Source organism: Taudactylus pleione, unplaced genomic scaffold (assembly GCF_031769625.1).
Source record: "Taudactylus pleione unplaced genomic scaffold, aTauple2 ptg000332l, whole genome shotgun sequence".
NCBI classification, from domain to species: Eukaryota; Metazoa; Chordata; class Amphibia; order Anura; family Myobatrachidae; genus Taudactylus; species Taudactylus pleione.
In genome coordinates, this window is record NW_028284733.1 from 3740786 (window position 1) to 3761122 (window position 20337).

The 20337-nt window shown below is 44.8% G+C and overlaps 1 protein-coding gene across 1 annotated transcript; it reads left to right on the forward strand.

Moving 5' to 3' along the window:
• The first annotated feature begins 6175 nt into the window (after positions 1 to 6175).
• On the forward strand, positions 6176 to 19776 carry LOC148509096 (phospholipase A2 inhibitor NAI-like). Its single transcript, XM_088443650.1, has 5 exons — positions 6176 to 6270; positions 10049 to 10168; positions 11562 to 11708; positions 13324 to 13461; positions 19376 to 19776. Exons 1-5 carry the CDS (start codon positions 6219 to 6221, stop codon positions 19567 to 19569), a joined length of 651 nt encoding a protein of 216 aa, XP_088299776.1. The 5' UTR covers positions 6176 to 6218; the 3' UTR covers positions 19570 to 19776.
• The last annotated feature ends 561 nt before the right edge of the window (positions 19777 to 20337 follow it).

Below are 20337 nucleotides of genomic sequence, written 5' to 3' on the forward strand. Positions count from 1 at the left end.
GGGGGTTTCTAGGTACTCAGAAACCCCCCCTGCGTGCGCGGGTGAAATTGCAAGATGGATCTCAACTTATGCTGGTCGTACTAGTGTATGGCCACCATAACTGTCCTCCCTCTCCCTTTCTGTCATTGCAGAATTTACAGCTCCACAGGGATTTTGATGACTGACTAAAGTCTATTTGCATTTCTGCTTCCATTTTCAAGTACCTGCTATCTCCTCTCACCTATCAGACTGGCTGAATAATTTCAATTCAAAGGTATCGTAACGACACAAGTCCTGCTTTCTATAGTCTTCTGCTAGGACAATAGCAGCAAGGGTCGATGGATCCAATGTGTTCCTTGTGTTGAATTTACTAATACTGTACTAACAGAAAAACCACCTCATTGTGGGGTCTATTTACTAAGCCTTGGATAGAGATAAAGTGGACTGAGATAAAGTACCAACCAACCAGCTCCTGTAAATTTTTAAACACAGCCTGTGACATGGCAGTTAGGAGCTGATTGGCCGGGACTTTGGGCCTGATTCAGCACGGATCGCTATTGCGATGACGGCTTTGATTATGCACACAGGTCTGCTGCGAAAATATGCTAATGAATGCTATCACAAAGCCATCGCACAGCCAGCATAGAGACACCCAATACCGCTATCTCACATCCGTAATACCTCTCAGTCCTGCGTATACATCGGTAACATCGGCACCTCACGCACAATTACAGCAGGTCTGACCTTACTCAGAAAGTGCTAACCTCATTGCTCGTGCTAAGTACGCAAACTGCGTATGCCGTCGCAGTGGCTAATTTATGCACGCCCATGCACTGGCGTTCAAACAGACAGGCACGCCTGCGTGTCTTCGACCATGGCCCTGTCACCACCCCCAAACGCTAACAACTTGTCACTCACTCTGCGATGGGTTCCTGTGTTCTGCGTCATTGTAGTGCCATCGCAATTGAGTTGCCTCGCATGTGCACTGCAGTGCATACGCAGTATGCACCATCGGCCGATCGGCGTGCACTGTTACAGTTGCGATCCGTAACGAATCAAGCCCTTTTTCTCTGTTCATTTTATTTCCGTTCAAAGCTTAGTAAATACACCCCTATGTTCCTGTACTGGCTCCCACATGGAGAGAGCACTGGGCTCATATCCAGCTTTTTCACACTCACTATCCATCTGGGACAGCTCACAGAGATTTGGGTGTTCACCCTCCCCATGTCCCATTGTTTCCTTTTTTGTTAACTCTGGCTGTCATCCTGGACACAAAGGGCAAAATTTACTAAGAAGCGGGTTCAGAAATTGACAGGCCCAAACAGCGCCCCCTGACCTGTGGTGCCCTGTGCGATGGCACCGGCCGCACTACCCTAGCTACGGCCCTGCGGTTTGGTGGCGGGTTCCATTCTGTTCTAAACCCTGGCGGTTTGGTGGCGGTTTTGCAGGGGTTCCTAAATGACAGCTGTTTTGTAAAACTGCCGCCAATCCGCAGTCAAAACACATTTTAGAATAGAATAGAACAGGGCTGTCATTTAGAGACTGCTGCAAAACCCGGGGTTTAGAACAGAACAGAATATAACCCGCCGTCAAACGCCACCAAACCGCCGGGGTTTAGAACCCGCCACTTAGTAAATTTTGCCCAAACCGTGGCTTGCACATAAAATATCAAATACCTTCATGACCTGTTCCATAACCAATCATATCCTACTTTCACAGACATCCAGTGTAAAGATTTTATAAATTATTTAAGATGATATATTTCTTAAATTCTGTTAGAGCTGTGATGGGATGTTCTCACATGGGCAAAGTTGAGAGAAGATGAGTCGATGGAATTGTGGGTCTTGCAGACTTGGATGAAAGTGTAAATCTGAATGTTCCTTGGCATATATTTTACACCAAGTATTAAGAGAACTGTATGTGTATGAACAACCATCATCTGCAGGTATATGTGTTAGGTCTTTTATGTCTGGCTTGTCCTCAGGCTGTGCTATGCATGATTAGACTTCTCCGAATACCAGGAAGGATGTTGTAGAAAGGGCTCAGCCAAACCCTTGGCATTCCAAAGCAAGACACAGCAGGAGGAAATCTTGACCTGTTGGTCTCTTTGCCGTCCTAATGCTTATAAATTGTGGTTAAATAACTTACACCTTTATACGGTAGTTTTAAGTTATAAACCTTTAAATGTATGAAATAATATGATATTTCTCAGATCCCAAATAAAAGCAACTGGGCCAGATGTACTAAGCTCTGGGAAGTGATAAAGTGGAGAGTGATAAACCACCAGCCAATCAGCTCCCTACTGTCATTTTTCAAACACGACTTGTGACATGACAGTTGGGAGCTGAGTGGCTGGTCGTTTATCACTGTGCTCTTTATCACTTTTCAGAGCTTAGTACATATCTCCCACTGTGAGTGATCAAACCTATTGGTTCCAATGACGCCATTCTGGCTAATCCTTCCACATCTTCTGCTTTACTTAATCACTGCACAATGTAAGAGCATTTATGGAGGTCTACCACAGAACACCTCCCCCACAAGTGCTGGTTACCATTGCATCATGGTTGCCAAAATTGCCACGCAGGCATAGCAGGTGAGGAGCATGGCGCATCATGGGGGCATGGTCAGGGGCATTACCAAGCATTAGGGGGCAGAAAAGGGGGTGTGACCCCGCAATTGTGTCATATTCACTCCACCCCACTACAAAATGTTGAGGTTACCGGCATTGTGAAGCAGGGGACGGGGACACGATGATGTGATTCAACGTGAATTACATCATCTCCCCCACCCAGCTGCGGGTGTGTGTGGGGAGTCAGGCGGTAGGTGGCTGACCAAGAGATTTGCCTGCTTCTCTGGGCAGCTGGGACTGCCACCCGTTTTTGGGAGCCTTCCGGCCGTTCTAGGAGAGTAGGATAGCAAACAAGATTGCGTTTCACATGCCGTATCGTTAGAGTTTTCCTAACTCAGGTGGCCAAATAGCTTTATTCATTAATAGAGTCAAATATATATTTTTTGTTTTAACCACAAAATGCTGATAACAAGTCTTTAAAAATGAAACAACGAGGCACATTTGCCAAAGGCCTTGTAGATCCATTTTTGTTGAGTCATTAAAACATTGTAGAAGTGTAAAATATATTTACATGGCGCAACACGTTTCTCGATTTTATCATGAAACCTGTTTTTCAAATATGTTGTGTAAGTACCACAAGTGCAGAGGCTTCAGCTGACATGGGCCCACACTTTCAAGGGAACGGGCACCCCTGTCAAAGTCCCGTATGTCTGTGTGTGTACATTCCCTCTCAGAAGCTACAACAGGGGCCTTCTAACATTCTGCTATGTGGCCGAACAGATGTCTAATTGTGCCCCGGGCTTGAAATGGGTCACATCAAACTTTTTTTTTAATAAGTTTACATTTCCTAGGTGCAGGACTCATCTTGTAGTTTGACCTGTGCTTGTGATATTTTGAAAGTTGCTGCATTCTTTAACACAGATAAAGTAGTATTGTATTAGCATAACTGTACTCTTACGTTACCAGAGTACAAAAAAAGAGAGAGTACAAAATACAGGTGAGAAAAATATTCAAAAATGTTTCAGGAAATATTAATCTGATTCCACATATTTGGACTGATTCGGAGTCGGACATAAGTGGGAAAGCGGATGGTTCTTACATATGAAAGTAAATAGAATGTTGTGGGTATATGACTCACAATCAGCCCCATTGAGGTATATTTACTAAAGTGCAGGGTTTTTAGAAGTGGAGATGTTGCCCATAGCAACCAATCGGATTCTACATAATATTTATCTAGCCCCTTCTAGAAGATAATAGCTAGAATCTGATTGGTTTCTATGGGCAACATCTCAACTTCTTAAAACCTGCACGTTAATTTTACCCCAGAGTCACAAATGTCAAACCTGTGACCTGTGTACATTGGCCAACCTAACTGCACCATGGCTGCCCCCATCCATAGCTTTGCTTTCATAGCTGTCATCATCATTATTATAGTCCAAAATGCCATCTGCAAGTCCTCCCTGAACTTAATCTACAGTACGTGCAACCACCCAATCAAGCCTCCTTCGCTGCAAATCCAGATGTGAACGAGTTGCATACGCTCAGCTCCAAAGCGTACGCAGTGCGCCAACACTCAAGATACGTCCGCAATACCGGCCTGCATTCAACTCTTCATCGGCCCCAAGGGTGCTGATTGTAAAGGAAAAACTCAAGGAGTGCTTTGCTGGAATTTTACAACCCTGGAATGGGCCTGCTCCTCCAGCAAAATCGAAAATTGTAAATTACTCTGCAGTTTTGCATATCTCTAATACAAAGTGTTCAATACAAAATAAATGTGTTTGATTAAAAGAAAAAAAAAACAATGTATGTGGGAGATGGAGTAATGGATGGTCGCAAATATCATCGCAACTGCATCTTTGTAAAATGTGCAACATTTTCTCTGGATTTGTATTGCGATGCTCACCGATGCCTCCGCTTGTGTACAAGGAACCAGCCATCGGATGCACATTGGTCGATCATCGGACCAACCAATCAGTTCCTGTCCTTTTTCCAACACACCCAGTAACATGGCAGTTGAAAGCTGATTGGTTGGCACCAGTGGTGGCTCCAGAGGTGGAGCTGCAGCACAGTCCAAAATTCAAATAGGGGGAGCCACACCAACTGCCAGTTAGTTCCAGCCAGAGATGTTTGGCAGCTTTTGAAAGGGCAGTTGGTGTGGCTCCCCTATTTGAATTTTGGACTGTGCTGCAGCCTCACCTCTGGAGCCGCCACTGGTTGACACGTTGTCTCTCTCTACTTTATCTCTCTCCAAGGTTTGATACATCTCCCCATTGTGACACGTTTGCTTTATTCTCTTTCATGTACATACTTTTTTCTTTAAAAATGGATAAAACCAGCTAAAATCATGTAATTTGCACTTGGTGTTTGTTCCTACAGTTTTATTAACATCAATATCAATCATGTCCAGTCATTTTTAGTCAATATTGACCATCTCACAGCACCTGAAATCACGAGATCCAGTTTTTATTTAGATGCGAGTTCCAAACTTGGCAAGAAGACCCGAGCTGGGATTTGGTTCAACTCGGCACCCCAGAATTTGGGTGTGTTTGGTTTTCAGCAAAACCGAACTGCTCATCTCTAATACTCCTTTTCCACTAGATTGCCAGGTCAAACCCGAGATTATGTTCACACGCCCATCCCGGGCGCGATCCGTCTGAGACCCCTGTCAGACAGGCAGCCCGACCCGACATCAGCGTCACGTGATGAGTCAGCGCTTGGCGATGAACAGAGAACGGGTCCCGGATTGCATCGACCCAGGTTACCCTTTCACAAGGCATCATAATGCCGGTTTGAACGCGCGTTCAACCCTTCTTGTGACCAGGGTTAAAATGCCTGGTTGCTCGACACGGTTTATATCAACCCTGCCCTTTCACACAGCACAATAACCCGGGTTGCTGCAAGCTCACGTGCAAAAACCCGGGGTGATTGAAGCTAGTGGAAAAGGAGGGGCATATGTATCAAAACTAAAATAAAGATAAAATTGTGAGATATATATCACCAACCAATCAGGTTCTCACTTACATTTTACAGGCTGTGTTTAAAAAATGATAGTTAGGAGTTGATTGGTTGATGATATATCTCACAATTTTATCTCACATCAAGCTTTGATACATATGCCCCATAATTCTTACATCTACAGCCCAGTCTCACCATACAGCCAGACTCGTCCACCTGTTCCAATTGTACCCTCTAAGGAAATTGCCATTACAGTTTTTCTATAGCTGCTATAGGCAGCCATAGAAAAGGTTTTTTTTTTCTGCATAATAGTAAATAGGACTTAAAATGAGAGAGACGTACACATTTAATCATCTAATTATATTAGGTAGTTTTATGTTTGCTGTTTTGACCTGTTTCTCTAAGCAGCCTTTTCCTAGTATTTGAAAGCAGTGGACATTAACGATTCCTAGTGTATTTTTAAATTATTACCAAAGAGAGATTCGACCTTAGGTTCCCTAATGAATCTCTCTGCGGCCCTGAACATGTGAAAGCAGTAAATATTTGAGCCCATTGTCCACCGTCTAAAGACTTTTCTCCCTTGGCCTAAGCATTAACTATCTCCTCCCTTCTAGACTGTCTCTGCCTTCCCCATAAATAAGGAGGTCATTAGCTTTTTCTGTTGCTGGGGGCTCAGTCTGCGTCTGGAATCCACACTCCCAGGAACAAGGCTGCAATGGCCTCACCTCTGGCACTTTTATGCATCATATCCACCCTAGCAGCAACAGGTATACGCTTTCCTATTTAATAAACATATAATAGTGTTATTTTTTAGTTGGAGGTTTCCTTGCATTTGTCTAATTAATTAACTGAGTGATTGATTTAATTCCCACCAAGGCCCTGACTGTGTGTTGTTTGTATGTTCTCACCATATTTGCGTGGGTTTCCTCCGGGTACTCCAGATTCCTCCTACAATCCAAAAACATACTGGTAGGTTAATTGGCTTCTGACAAAAAATTAACTCTGTGTGTGTAGTGTACATGTGATGGGGAATATTGAGGGTGAGCCCCATGGTGCAGGGTTTTAGGTGAATGGGCAAAAATTCTCTGTAATGCGCTGCGGTATATGTGTGCGCTCTATATATAACTGGTAATAAATAAATATAATCGATTTCATTTATGTGGTAACACATTCAGTCAGGAATACTTGGAATACCTGTAGTGGGTGTGAATTCTGCAGGATATTATACATGTCCTTGTCCTGCATTGTATTTGTACTGTACTGTTAGTCACTTTTTTGGTTGTGTACTTTAAATAAATTATTATTATTATTATTATTATTATTATTATTATTATTATTATTATTATTATTATTATTATTATTATGTTGGTGAAATGATAAAAATACAGCCTGCACAGTGCTCTAAAATAATCTCTATAGACTCAGAGAAATCTATAAAATTCTTATAACAGCATTAAATAAACACATACATAACTATTTCGAATAGCTTATTGTGTTATTATAATATTATTGTGCATCCCACAAGTTTACACATAGTAGAGGCAGCTGCAGTCTCCTGTATCCTAATCAGTAGCTCCACATGGGGGTATAAGTTTGGTAATTGGGGATATCTCATGTACTTTGTGGATTTTGTAGAAATGTTGTTATTTTTTTAGAAACAAACTCCTCTACACGTTCCCTAATGTTTCCGGCTAAGTGAACTGAAATACACATTGCTCGCAACAATGTAAAGACAGAGGACTATAAAGGAAGACTGACATAAATGACTGTTTGGGAAGCATTTAGCATAATAAAACACCATCTGGATTTCTTTTCGTCCCTGCCCCCATGATTTTAGTGTTTGAATAAATATACATAACAAATTCTGGCATAACAGTAAACCAAAGAATACCAATCAAGGTCAGGGGCATTGGAACGATATAATGTTGGGGAGGCAACATTAAATTGTTCAGATGCCCTTCGCTCCCCCCCCCCTCCCTCTTACCTAATGCTGGACGCGCAGGGACTGGAGCAGTGGGCGTGGACGGTCTGGGGCTGTGCTTTATAGCAATAGGCTGCACGGCCCCAGCACTGCACGGAGGATGTGTAATCAGGGATGTATCTAGGGGTCCGAGTGCCCTTAGCAAAGTAATGGACTGGTGCCCCTCAATTTCTGAATAATTACAATCTGTACTTATAACATCTCCCCAGCAGCCCCCCTTCTATCTCCCCAGCCAGCCCCATGTTTAATCAGCCAGCACCTTTTTCTGTCTCCCCAGGCATCCCCCTTCTGTCTCCCCAGGCATCCCCCTTCTGTCTCCCCAGCCATCCCCCTTCTGTCTCCCCAGCCATCCCCCTTCTGTCTCCCCAGCCATCCCCCTTCTGTCTTCCCAGCCATCCCCCTTCTGTCTTCCCAGCCATCCCCCTTCTGTCTCCCCAGCCACCCCCCTTCTGTCTCTCCAGCCACCCCCCTTCTGTCTCTCCAGCCACCCCCCTTCTGTCTCCCCAGCCACCCCTCTTCTGTCTCCCCAGCCACCTCCCTTCTGTCTCTCCAGCCACCTCCCTTCTGTCTCCCCAGCAATCCCCCTTCTGTCTCCCCAGCCACCCCTCTTCTGTCTCCCCAGCCATCCTCCTTCTGTCTCCCCTGCCATCCCCCTTCTGTCTCCCCAGCCACCCCTCTTCTATCTCCCCAGCCACTTCCCTTCTGTCTCCCCAGCCATCCTCCTTCTGTATCTCCAGCCCCTGGCCACCAGCAGCTCACACACATACTTACAATATCTTCTGGCTGTGGCAGGGTCCTCTTTAGGGATGGCTATCGACCATCGATGATTCAAAATCATTGATGGTTTATGGCCGATGTCGGATACTTTGTACATCGCTGACAGAGAGCCAACGGTTCTTTGCCATCGATGTAATTGTAGCAGCCGATACATTTTTTTTTCTGGACGGTATAGAGCTTAGCCCTGCCCCCCTTTTTGATTGGCCCATGGGCCCCATTCCCAACAGCAGCAGTGCCCATCGAGGGGTGCACACCATCGATGGTTCACCATAGATAGTTTGTGTACCATCGATGGTAACCACCGATGGGCCCATCAATGGCAATCATCGATGGACACCCCTCCAATGGCCATCCCTACTCCTCTTCAGTGCAGCGATGTGGCAGGCGCGACATCATGACGTCACGCGCACCTTGTGTAAAAAGAAAAAAACAAAACTTTATTCATCAGTTATGTCTACTCTACCAGGCAGCTGCCGCCAAGTGGCTAACCGGCCCTAGACATCTGCCCCAGTTAAGAAGCAAGGGCGTACCCGGGGGTCCAGTCTTGGCAGTCTAGTACTGATTCCACTCCCTGACGGCGGATGGCACCCCCCCCGACCGGCGTCCCTGGCCGGCGCTTCTTTCTAGTCACCATGGTTAATGAACCGGCCCTATACTTGGAGCAAGTGATCTGCGTGAAAACATGCAGCTCACATGCCCTTGGTGAACTTGGCGAGAGAATGCCCAATTACCACCAAGTTCCTCCTTTCCAGTCACATGTGGGCATGCGAGTGAAATGCGTAGGGTTCTGCATGGCTCATACTTTATGTGCCCCTTTCTGGAGCATACACTTGGGGTAAAAAGTGGAGAAGGAGCCCGAGGCAGCCAATTGGCAGCTGTCATTTATTCAGCACAGTCTATGACACGACAGACACTGATTGCTTGCATTGGGCAGCTTCTCCACCTTATCTCTCTCCTAGGCTTGCTACATCCCCCCGACAGTGAAATCCGGCATGGTAAGCTGTGCAACCTGGTGCGACACGTATACACACTAGGGTTCAATCACTTGTCAGCAGCCAATTCACCCACCAGTATGTTTTTGGATTGTAAGAGGAAAGGAGGAGAATCCAGGGGATACCCATATATGCATGGAGAGAACATATAAAATCCACACAGATCGACAGTGACTGAGAATTTAGCTAATGACCTCAGTGCTGTGAGGCAGTAATGCTAACCACTCAGGGGCGTATCTATAATGGGTGCAAGGTGTGCGGGGCACACGGGCCCCTGGGTCCAGGGGGGGCCCACACCGCACACACTGCACCCATAGCATACTTACCTCTCTAGAGTCCCACGTCAGAGCGGGGGTCCGGCGCTCTAGAAACGACTGTAAAATGGCCACAGCGGCCATATAACTCTGGCGCTGGCCGCACATAACTCAACTCAGTGCACTGCCGGGTGCAGGACAGAGAGGAGGGGGCCCGTGTCGGAGATTGCACACGGGCCCCCTCCTCTCTAGAAACGCCCCTGTAACCACTACACCAGCCATGCTGACCTTAAGTATTTTAAAGCACAAACATACTTACATAACTGCTAATTTTAACATATTGGGACCAAGTTAGGATGATTTGTAAATAGGTCTCGACGATAATCATTTGTTATCACTGCATATCATGGCAATAAGAAATGAAGTATCGCCAACATTTAACAAAAGTTACACATAGGGACAGGGGCTGCGATTTGGATATAATCCAAAACTGTTCAACTGGAAAAACAAAATGTAAAGTTATATATTTTTTTACTTTTAGGATCTTCTCTTGAGTGCATAAGATGCATAGGCCTAGGTGTCTCAACCTGCACAGAGGGGCCCTTAATAACCTGCCCATCGGGTCACGTTTGTACAAATATATACCAACAAACTAACAAAGGTGAGTTCTGCTTCTCGAATTAATGTAGTTTATTATTTTAAAATTAAATTTTTTGTTTTACATTTAGGTATTAAATGGGGATGCAAGTCGGCTGACATTGGGCCTGATTCAGACCCGGTCGCAAGCGATGAGTGCTCGCAACCGGGTCAATGGTGGCCCACAGCGCATGCATACGACAGAGCCGGTTCCGTCGAGCGCATGCGCGAGACCCGGCTAGCGACGGGCAATCTGTCGCTCTGGGTCTCGCACCAAAGGGGGCGAGTTGTCGATGTTGAGTGACAGCGCGCCTCTTTTGGTGGGCGGGCCGAGGGGGGTGGCTGCCCAAACGGAGGCATTCCCGAGGGAATGCCTACCGTTTGGGGGCGGCCCCACTGACATCACATGTGATGTCAGTGGGAGAGCTTCCGGCTCATTTTGAGCCGAAAGCTCTCTGGGGCTTGCGGCCATGAGACCCTACCACAAGGGTCTCGTCGCAAACCCGATGGTCGCGATGGTCTTGACCATCGCTACGCTCGCAATAGCTGTGGGTGGTCACCCACAGCTATGTGAGCAGCAAGGAGGCCGTTCTAAAAAAACAACAGCCCGGCCCTGATTCAGAGCGAGCGCTCTGTCAGAGCGCCCAGCTCTGAATCAGGGCCATTATACTGACAACCGGCTTCCCGACTGTCATATCCCGGCGAGGGTGAAATGACCGGCGTCTAGATGTAGACGCCGCTCATTTCACCGACGCCGGAAGACTGACGCCCGGCATCCCGATCGAAGGGATGCCAGGCGGCGCGAGCGGACAGCCGTGGGGGGAGGGTTAGGTTTAGGGCTGCCGGGGGGGACTTAGGGTTAGGCACCCCTCGGGAGGTTAGGGTTAGGCTAGGGGGAGGGAGGGTTAGGGTTAGTCACCCCCGAGGGGAAGTTAGGGTAAGGCACCCCCCAGGGGTTTAGGCACTTAGAGGGGGGATTAGGGTTAGGCACTTGGGGGGAGGTTAGGGTTAGGCACCCCTAAGGGAAGGTTAGGGTTAGGGGGGTAGGTTAGGTTAGTTCATACTTACCTGGGGACGATCAGGATTTCCAGCGCTGTCGGCCTGCCGCTGCCGGGATCTGTTCCACTGTCGGCCCGACACTGCCGGGAATCGAACTGCCGGCCATGCAGCCAGCTGTATTACATACTGATACCATTAAAAGAATCCTGAAACTGTGAGTGTTTATTATAAGCTATTGTCATGCGAAATAATCCTGTAGAATAATACAGTGTCTGCTCTGTTACTGCCCAGAAATATATCCCAACGGAGAGTCTCTCATTCATATGAGTACCCTTATTTCAGCAGAGCTTTGGAAAACAGATTACTGCTTGTATGTTTTTAAATGTAATTGTCATTAATTGCTGTTTTCCTACTTACAGCTGGAGAGATAAGCGAATCTGTTTTCAGATTATGTGGTCCCAAAACTCAGTGCGATAAAATCGGGAGTTACAGCACTGAAGAAAGCAGAACAAGGATGGGCGTGTCGTGTTGTTCTACTGATAACTGCACTTCTCCTGTGCCTGAATGTAAGTATCACGCAGCAGATCCTTTCTACAGAGTCATTTATCGCTGACATTTTTTGTTACATTGTCAAATCTCTAAAGTACATCAGTCAGTCTGAAATTTCATCGCAATTTGTGGGGTTTTTTTTCCTAAAAAAAAAATGTTGTCACTGTGACCTAGGGGTCTATTTACTAAGCAGTGTTAGGAGACAGAGTGAAAAGTGATAGGAAAGTGATAAGGTGCCAGCCAATCAGCTCCTAACTGCCATTTCTCAAACACAGCCTGTGAGATGATAGTTGGGAGCTGATTGGCTGGCACCTTATCACTTTTCACTTTGTCTCCTAACACTGCTTAGTAAATAGACCCCCAAATCACAGTCAGTCAGCTCTGCAAATCTCAGGCTGCAACAACTCTCCCCTTATCCTACCTGGCGGAGACGGGACTGGAGGTGTGGCTTCACTGTCAGTATAGAAAATGTCCTAAAATGACAGCACATAATGGAGATATATTGAAGCTACTGATCGGACTGTGCTGCCAATGAGACCCCAAGGGGCTTGGAGCACCTGCATTGCTCCTCGAAGCAGACGCAAATGGTCTACTGCACATGCTCAAGTCTCCTTTAATATGGCGCCCACGCCATGGTACCGGGGACACGTCTACTGCGTACACACAAATCTCCAGGTCAATACTGCACCACCATTTTGGAGAAAGCCCTATCTCAATTTGTGCCTGAGATGGGATTTTTCAGATTGATAAATAGGCACATTAGGAAGTAATCTATGCTTAATGAACATTGGCTACATAAAGCCACACCAATTATGAGATATCTCTTTAGAATGACCCACCGAAGTGGTAAGTTAACTTTTTTAGGGGCATATTGTGCAACATTGGACCCTCATTTCTTTGGTATCTAAATCGCAGTGGGTTGCGGCAAAACTATAATTCAGTATCGCTCCAGTGCAGGAACAGATGCTCCTAAAAGCCTTATCACACTACTTTTGTCACTAATTAGTAAGGATGTGCAGGCTTGGATACGTTCAAATTTTCCCGCCAAGTTCGTATTTTTCCCGCCAAAAATTACCTCTTTCTGAGACCCGATTTCTGGTGGGAAAAATCCAAACTTGGCGGGAAAATTCTAACCTATCCGAGCCTGCACATCCCTACTAATTAGTAGCATTGAAAGTTTTACACTGTAAGGTTTGACTGAGTTTCACAAATGGCCATAGGTGGCGAAGGACTGGAGGGAACGAAGGACCCCTTTATGCAGCCCGGAACTCCAGGTAGCAGGGCTTCAGGAACAAACGCCATCTAAAGATGGCGTCGGTTCCCACAATCAAACTGATATCTCTTGTGTCACCTTTATAATGAGTATCCCTGTTGCTTCTTTCCTACAATCGTAGGTGAAAAATAATCCTAATCCTTTCACTTACCATAAGGAATGATGAATAGGCCCTTTTATGGTAAACTGCGGCAAACGGCAATTTGCTCTTTCTGTAATAACTGGCAGTAGCAAATCAGACTGATCGTTGCATTTTAATAAGTAGACCTATACTTTAATGTAACTTTGTTTATTTATCAGTGCATTGGTCCTGTAGATTCTAATCTTAGTGACATAGAGAATGTTTCGTTTGTTTGCAGTGTTGCCTGAAAACAGTAAAAAAAATGGAAAAATGTGCCCGAGCTGTGTGGATGCCAATGAAGCATGTACGGGCACGGACACCATGCAATGTCTTGGCAATGAAGATCAGTGTCTCCTACAAGTCACCACGTCAACAGGTGAGTTATTGTTCTTCTAAAAAGTGTGTGGAAAACAGAAATCGTTGACTGATGAATGTATTAGGTTTTCTAGTGCTGAAAATATTATTTTAATACATCGTCTTGTAGTATTTTAAGTTTTCTACAAAACCACTAAGGGTGACTTATATAACCCTATATACACAAGAAAAAGAAAAAAGAAAATCAGTTACATTGGTGTACTCTGGGCCTGATTCAGAGCCGGACGCTCTGAACGAGCGCCCGCTATGAATCAGGGCGTTTTTTTTTTTTTTTCTGTTGTGGCCTCTTGGCCGCTCGCATTGCTGTGGGTTACCACCCAGAGCTTATGCGAGCGGCCAAAATGATGGTCGCGATGGTCAAGACCATTGGGCTTGCGACAAGACCCTTGTGGTAGGGTCTCGTCAGCCACAAGCCCTGGAGTGCTTTTGGCTCTATCAGAGCCAAAATCACTCCCACTGACATCACTAGTGATGTCAGTGGGGCCGGCCCCAGACGGTAGGCGTTCCCATGGGAACGCTTCCGTCTGGCCAGCCACGCCCCCGGCACGCCTACCAAAGGGGGCGTGCTGTCACTCACCATTGACAGCACGTCCCCTTTGGTACGAGACCCATAGCGACGGCTTGGCCGTCGCTATTCGGGTCTCGCGCATGCGCACGTGGGAGACGGCTCCCTCGTGCGCATGCGCACTGGGCCAACATCGACCCGCTTGCAAGCGCTCAGCGCTCGCGAGCGGGTCTGAATCAGGCCCTCTATCTCCAATGAATTATTTTTTCGCATAAAAACTTCAATTTTATTAGGTATGCTTTAAAAAATTATTGTACTGGCAAAAAATCATAAAATTTCATGTATAAATGTCAAAATAAATACATGGATTGAAAGCGAGCGAAGTATAAAAAAAATAGAAAGATAGTGTTAGTAGGAATGAATGAAGTGATTAAAACTGCTGATTACTGCTGTCAGTTACTTTCATCCAATATTATATTTATCTTAGTGTCAATATTCACGAAAGGATGAATGCAATTCTGTGATATCAGAATAAAGGTTCCACTGTTTTTTTATTGGTGTGAATAATTATCAAGTTACTATTATAAATATATAGATATGACAGATATATAGTAGAATGAATGCTTCCTATTAATCATGTACTAGTTTCACAGGGAGTGAGATATCTTATAATACTGACTTTTTATAATTGATATATAACACATTCAAATTGTTCTAGTAGTATAAATTAATATCAGTGTGTATTCATGCTAATATGGTGTAACAACTTTCTTCTTAGTATCAGATTAGAAGAATCCTATTGAAGTAATGTTAGTAATGAGTCACGTATTTATTAATTCTAAAAAGCATATGCACACAATCATTCCGATCTCATTAGATTGTGTTCTGGCTTATACCAAGATAATATAATAGATGGTATATTAGCAGTTGCACTTATTTATACAGATACACATATTATCGACACGGAAATATTCCTTGTAAGTTTATAATATGATGAAAGGCACAGTGGAGTGACGAGTTGCTGTTAGTTAGTTATTTTCTAACAGCGTATTATTTATTGCTTTTTAGCACTTCGACAAAGCCATGCGCGTGTTCTATCTATAGTATTTGTGGCACAGTAATTGTCATTTGTAACGAACACATAATAAGTTTATTAAGTTTAGTTTAAGAAGCATTACAAATAACTATAGTGCACTGCTAATTTATAGCATTGCCTTTCTCACAAATATATGCTGGCAGGTTTAATGAGGTCAAACACCCAGAACATCTACGTGGAGCGGATGCATTCAGTTGATTTATACCCCTTTTACACCAAAGCAAAAACCTGGGTTTTTGCAGGGTCTACCCGAGTTGCAGCTCAGTGTAAAAGGGTCCCTGAAAAATAACCTGGGTCAAGTAACCCTGCAATCCAACCCAGGTAGCTACCAGGGTTGGACCCAGGATGGACCCGGGTAATGGTGCAGTGTAAATGGTGCGACCCAGGTTATCTGATCTGGATCATGCCTAAAATGAGCGGATTGGTGGTTGTGGAGCATTCACCTCCCACTTTTTATGACCTCACAGGTTTAGCAGGGCAGACCTGAGTTCTGTGTGAACAGGGCTGACCTGGGAGTAACCCAGATCAAAGGTGCAGTGTAAATGGGTCTGACCTGGGTCTGACCAGGGTTGGAACCATGTCCAAAAACCCAGGTCGGACCTGGGTTTTTGGTGGAAAAGAGGTATAACTGACAGCAGTAATCAGCAGTTTTAATCACTTCATTCATTCCTACTAACACTATCTTTCTATTTTTTTTATACTTCGCTCGCTTTCAATCCATGTATTTATTTTGACATTTATACATGAAATTTTCAATTTTTTTGCCAGTACAATAATTTTTTAAAGCATACCTAAGAAAATTAAAGTTTTTATGCAAAAAATACTTCATTGGAGATAGAGTACACCAGTGTAACTGATTTTCTTTTTTCTTTTTCTTGTGTGTGTATATATATATATGTATGTAATCGGTTGGTAGCACCACCACATTCTCTAAATATATTTAGAGCGTTAACTATAACACTTGTTATATTTTGGGTGAAATTTTCTACTTGTCAACATTATAATATAACACTATCTAGTGCGGGAAGATCTTTCTTCCTTTTGTGTTATATAAACCTTTAAAAGCATGGACTTTTAAAGGGAGGTGCAAAATGCATCCCATTATAGGTATATAGGGAATGCAGTGTTATAGTGGTTAGCATTGCTGACTGAGGGTCTCATTCAGAGCCGCTCGTAAGCGGCCGTTCGCTCGTTACGAGCGATGTTTGCACATCTGCGCATGCGTACGGATTGTAATACGCAAGCGCGAACCAGTCAGTGCGGCCGAAAATCGTGTGCTTGCTAAATAGATAATGCCTGCTACTTTGAGTGACAGGAGGAGGCGTATGTGGGTGGTAACAGGGGAAGGTGCTTGAAAACGGGGAGTGGAAATCAGAACGCAAGCGTGCCTAAAGGTTAAAACGGGCGTTTTAAGGGTGTGCATAATTAATACAGCAGCGTCATTGACCACGTCACTGGGTTATTTTATAGTCAGAACTGCTCGCAAGATTGCGGTAGGAAAAACCAACCACAAGAATAGCGAGCAGTTCATACCCTGTTCGATGTACTCGATTAATCTAATAAATAGCGGACATGACTTATGGTGTGAGCGGCCAGGGGGCGTATTTTTCAAAAAAACAACCGCACGTCTTGTTCGCTTGTTCAGACATAGAGGCGGCAACAGACCGCAAAGAGTGAACGGTTCATTTAAATAGCCACCCCCTTTATCAGAACGACCATCCGCAAATAGCGTCCGGCTCTGAATCAGACCCTCAGGTCATGAGTTCCATTCCCCGTCATGGCCTGGACTTGGGGTTTGTATATTCTCCATGTGTTTGCATGGGTTTCATCTGGGTGCATCGGTTTCCTCCCACATTCCAAAAACATAATACTGGTAGGTTAATTCAATTTTTTTAAACTAACCCTAGTTTGGTATGTTAGAGAATTTAGGCTGTTAGCTCCAGTGGGCCACGGACCAACATGAACGACATATATCCTATGTACATATGCTTCATTATATACTGTACCTAGTGTCTATGCCCCATACGGCGCAAGACACCCGACTCCGAGAGGTGTAGCATACTGTAGTTTTCTATAAATGTTGTGTCTTAGTCACATCACAAACACCGTGAACCACCACTCACAGTGTACTAGAGATACTGGAATGTGACTTTAACCAGGAATTAGTTTTAAACACGTACAAAGTCACAAATGAAGCACAACGCAACTTGGCCTGAGAAAAAGTCATGGCCACTGTATCAAGTGCTTCGTATACAGATTCAGGGGTCTAGATACAAAGCAGTGTTAGGAGACAAAGTGAAAGGAGAAAAGATACCAGCCAATCAGCTGCCAACTGTCATTTTTCAAACACAGCCTGTGGGATGGCAGCTAGAAGCTGATTGGCTGGCACCTTATCTCATTTCACTTTGTCTCCTAACACTGCTTAGTAAATAGAGAAACAAAAACAACTGGGAGTGCTGAATGACACTAGTAGTGTCTAAATTTACTGTATGCAGATATAGTCATGAAATCACAAAAATACATATAATAAAATTCACATATTAAATAGACCTTAAATCAAATCTATAAATGACAAAAGGAAATAAAAAATAAATAAATGAAATCAAAAAATATGAAAGGAACCACTGTGGCCACAGAAAAATAGACAAAAAATCGGCATGCATAAAAAGGGGATACAGTATTTGCCAATGAATAAATGTTAGTATAGATATGTGAGTTTTTTCTTTTTATCTTTTTGTCTCTTTATCCAGGATTGTATGGAAATTAATAAAAAAGTCAGTTGGATTTGACTTAAACAATACAAAATAAAATCAGTGTGCACAGCCACCGAATGATGGGCCTATTCCATGAAATTAAAATCAATTTGTAGTGGGAGTGAACATTAATATAAGTCACGTCTGGGGATATATTGCTGAATCCACTAAATAGTGACTAACACAGTCTCTGTGTATCCAATAAACTGGTACCGTATTGCTGCTTTGCAGCGTAGATCTTGGGATAGGCCTCTCCTAAAAGCATCCAGCAAAAGAATCCTCAGTGCCCGACATGTGTCCAGAGACGCCGACCGTGATGCAGCGGTGGAGTTCACAGACTGCTGTAGTGCATACCGCGTGCTGGCTAGGAAATCGGCAGTCTCATCCTGTGGTGGAGCCGCGGTCAGCTGAAGATTCAGTGGGATGTAGATTATAGTCCCGGGTGCACCAGCGTGTGGGGGTAAAAAACCCAACGCGTTTCTCAGCCTGTAATCTTCGGCTGTACCTCAGTAAATAGAGCCCTCAGACTCAGTTGCACACAGATACTGTACACAAACAAATGTCGCACATCAAATTGATCAGTGTAATCTAGCATTGTAGTATGGTCAGCCCAAGTTGTTTTTACCTAAGCAAATAAGATGCACGTTTTGAGAGAGAAAGATGCTTGGTGCGGCCAAATCGCCATTGTCAATTAGCAGCAACTTAAGCAACAGTGTATGAGGACATATCTGTACAGCTCTGCGTAAATTGGTGACGCTATTTAAATAAACAGGATGGGTACGGAATGTCGGCATTTGGGATCCTGGCGGTTGGACAGAAACCCGACGCCGGCATCCTGACAGTTCTAGAACGCAACTTGGATCCGTAATGCATACAGAAGTCGTGCCATGTACCATGTTAGCAACTGCAATAGCAATTCTGGCCCTGATTCAGAGCCAGGCGCTCTGACAGAGCGCTCACTCTGAATCAGGGACGGTCTTTTTTTTTTGGAAAGGCCTCCTGGCCGTTCGCATAGCTGTGGGTGACCACCCAAAGCTATAGCGAGCGGCAAGGAAGATGGTCGCGATGGTCAAGACCATCGTGACTATCGGGCTTGCGTCGAGACCCTTGTGGTAGGGTCTCGTTGCCGCAAGCCCCAGAGAGATTTCGACTCTAACAGAGCCGGAATCTCTCCACTGACATCACTTGTGATGCCAGTGGGGCCGGCCCCAAATGGTAGGCGTTCACATGGGAACGCCTCCGTTTGGGCAGCCACCCCCCCGGCCGCCCACCAAAGGGGGAGTGCTGTCACTCAACATCGACAGCACGCCCCCTTTGGTACGAGACCCGGAGCGACGGTTTGCCCGTCGCTATCCGGGTCTCGTGAGTGCGCACGACGGAGCCGGCTCCGTCGTGCGCATGCGCTCTGGGCCACCATCGACCCGGTTGCGAGCCCCCTGTCCTCAGCTGAATCAGGCCCTCTCTTCCCTACTTCCCTAACCCCTAATTTACAAGAAAGCTGCATATACCTTTCCCATATAATGTATTTACTTAGAGCATATATATTTTTCTTTCTCAACAGGACTCTCTGAAGGTGTAGCATCCTATCGAGGTTGTACTACAAAGAGCATATGTGACATTAGCAGTCTGACTATGATCTTTGGAGAGTTGCGGTTGGAGGGGAAATTTTCCTGCAACAGTGGAGCCAACATACCTTATAATAACGGATGGTTTTTATCTACTATTACTGTTCTGCTACTGAAACTGCTAAATTAAAGGAATCATACAGAACTCGGTATACCTGACCTGCCGTGATGATGCACTGTACTGATAGCAGTAACCCAGAGAAGCATTAATGTGTCCCTCAGTTGTTTTCATTAATAATGATGTTTTAGTGCAGCTATCATACAAATCTCTTCTCAGGGACTCATATTTTATTGATGACTGTTTGTAATGTTCGGTGTAGTTGCTCTTAATTAAAGATTTTAGTCGTTATTGTTATTTTTTCCTCTTACACTTGCTCGTGTGACTCTTGGAGACCTTAATGTCCATTTAATTTTGGCACAATGTCCATCAAGGTGCTAAAGAGACAAAACTCTCAAGATGGCATATGGAGGAGGGGGCACATGGCCAGGGCTGGGCTAGAGGGACCTCTGTTGGTGCACTGGGATGTGCCCCCGTCTGCAGAGTTGAAGAAACCTTTACAGTTATAAAGCTGCTCCATGTCAGCATCCAGGCATCAATGTACGGCAGATGCAGAGACATTAAACACACTAAATAAGTAGGGATGTGCAGGCTCGGATAGGTTCGAGTTTTGCACGTTGAGTTCGGATTTTTCCCTCCAAAAAAACGGAAATGTGCCTATAAATAAGTGACATTACTTTGCTCATTCAGTGTTTTAGGTGCTGCCTGACCTTGTCACACTAGACGCTGACCCATGTTCCCCTAATGGTAAATTTGGTTAAAATACCACTAAAGCTAAAACACCTTATAAAATGATTAACTGGTTTTGTAGTTCAAGGTAACTATAGAAAGGCACACAAT

Bases quoted from the DNA above. Each gene is read 5' to 3' on its own strand.
- LOC148509096 (XM_088443650.1), top strand. From the start codon at position 6,219: ATGGCCTCACCTCTGGCACTTTTATGCATCATATCCACCCTAGCAGCA. The intron at 6,271-10,048 runs GTATACGCTTTC...TTTTACTTTTAG, and splicing joins ATCCACCCTAGCAGCAACAG to GATCTTCTCTTGAGTGCATA. The intron at 11,709-13,323 runs GTAAGTATCACG...GTTTGTTTGCAG, and splicing joins CACTTCTCCTGTGCCTGAAT to TGTTGCCTGAAAACAGTAAA.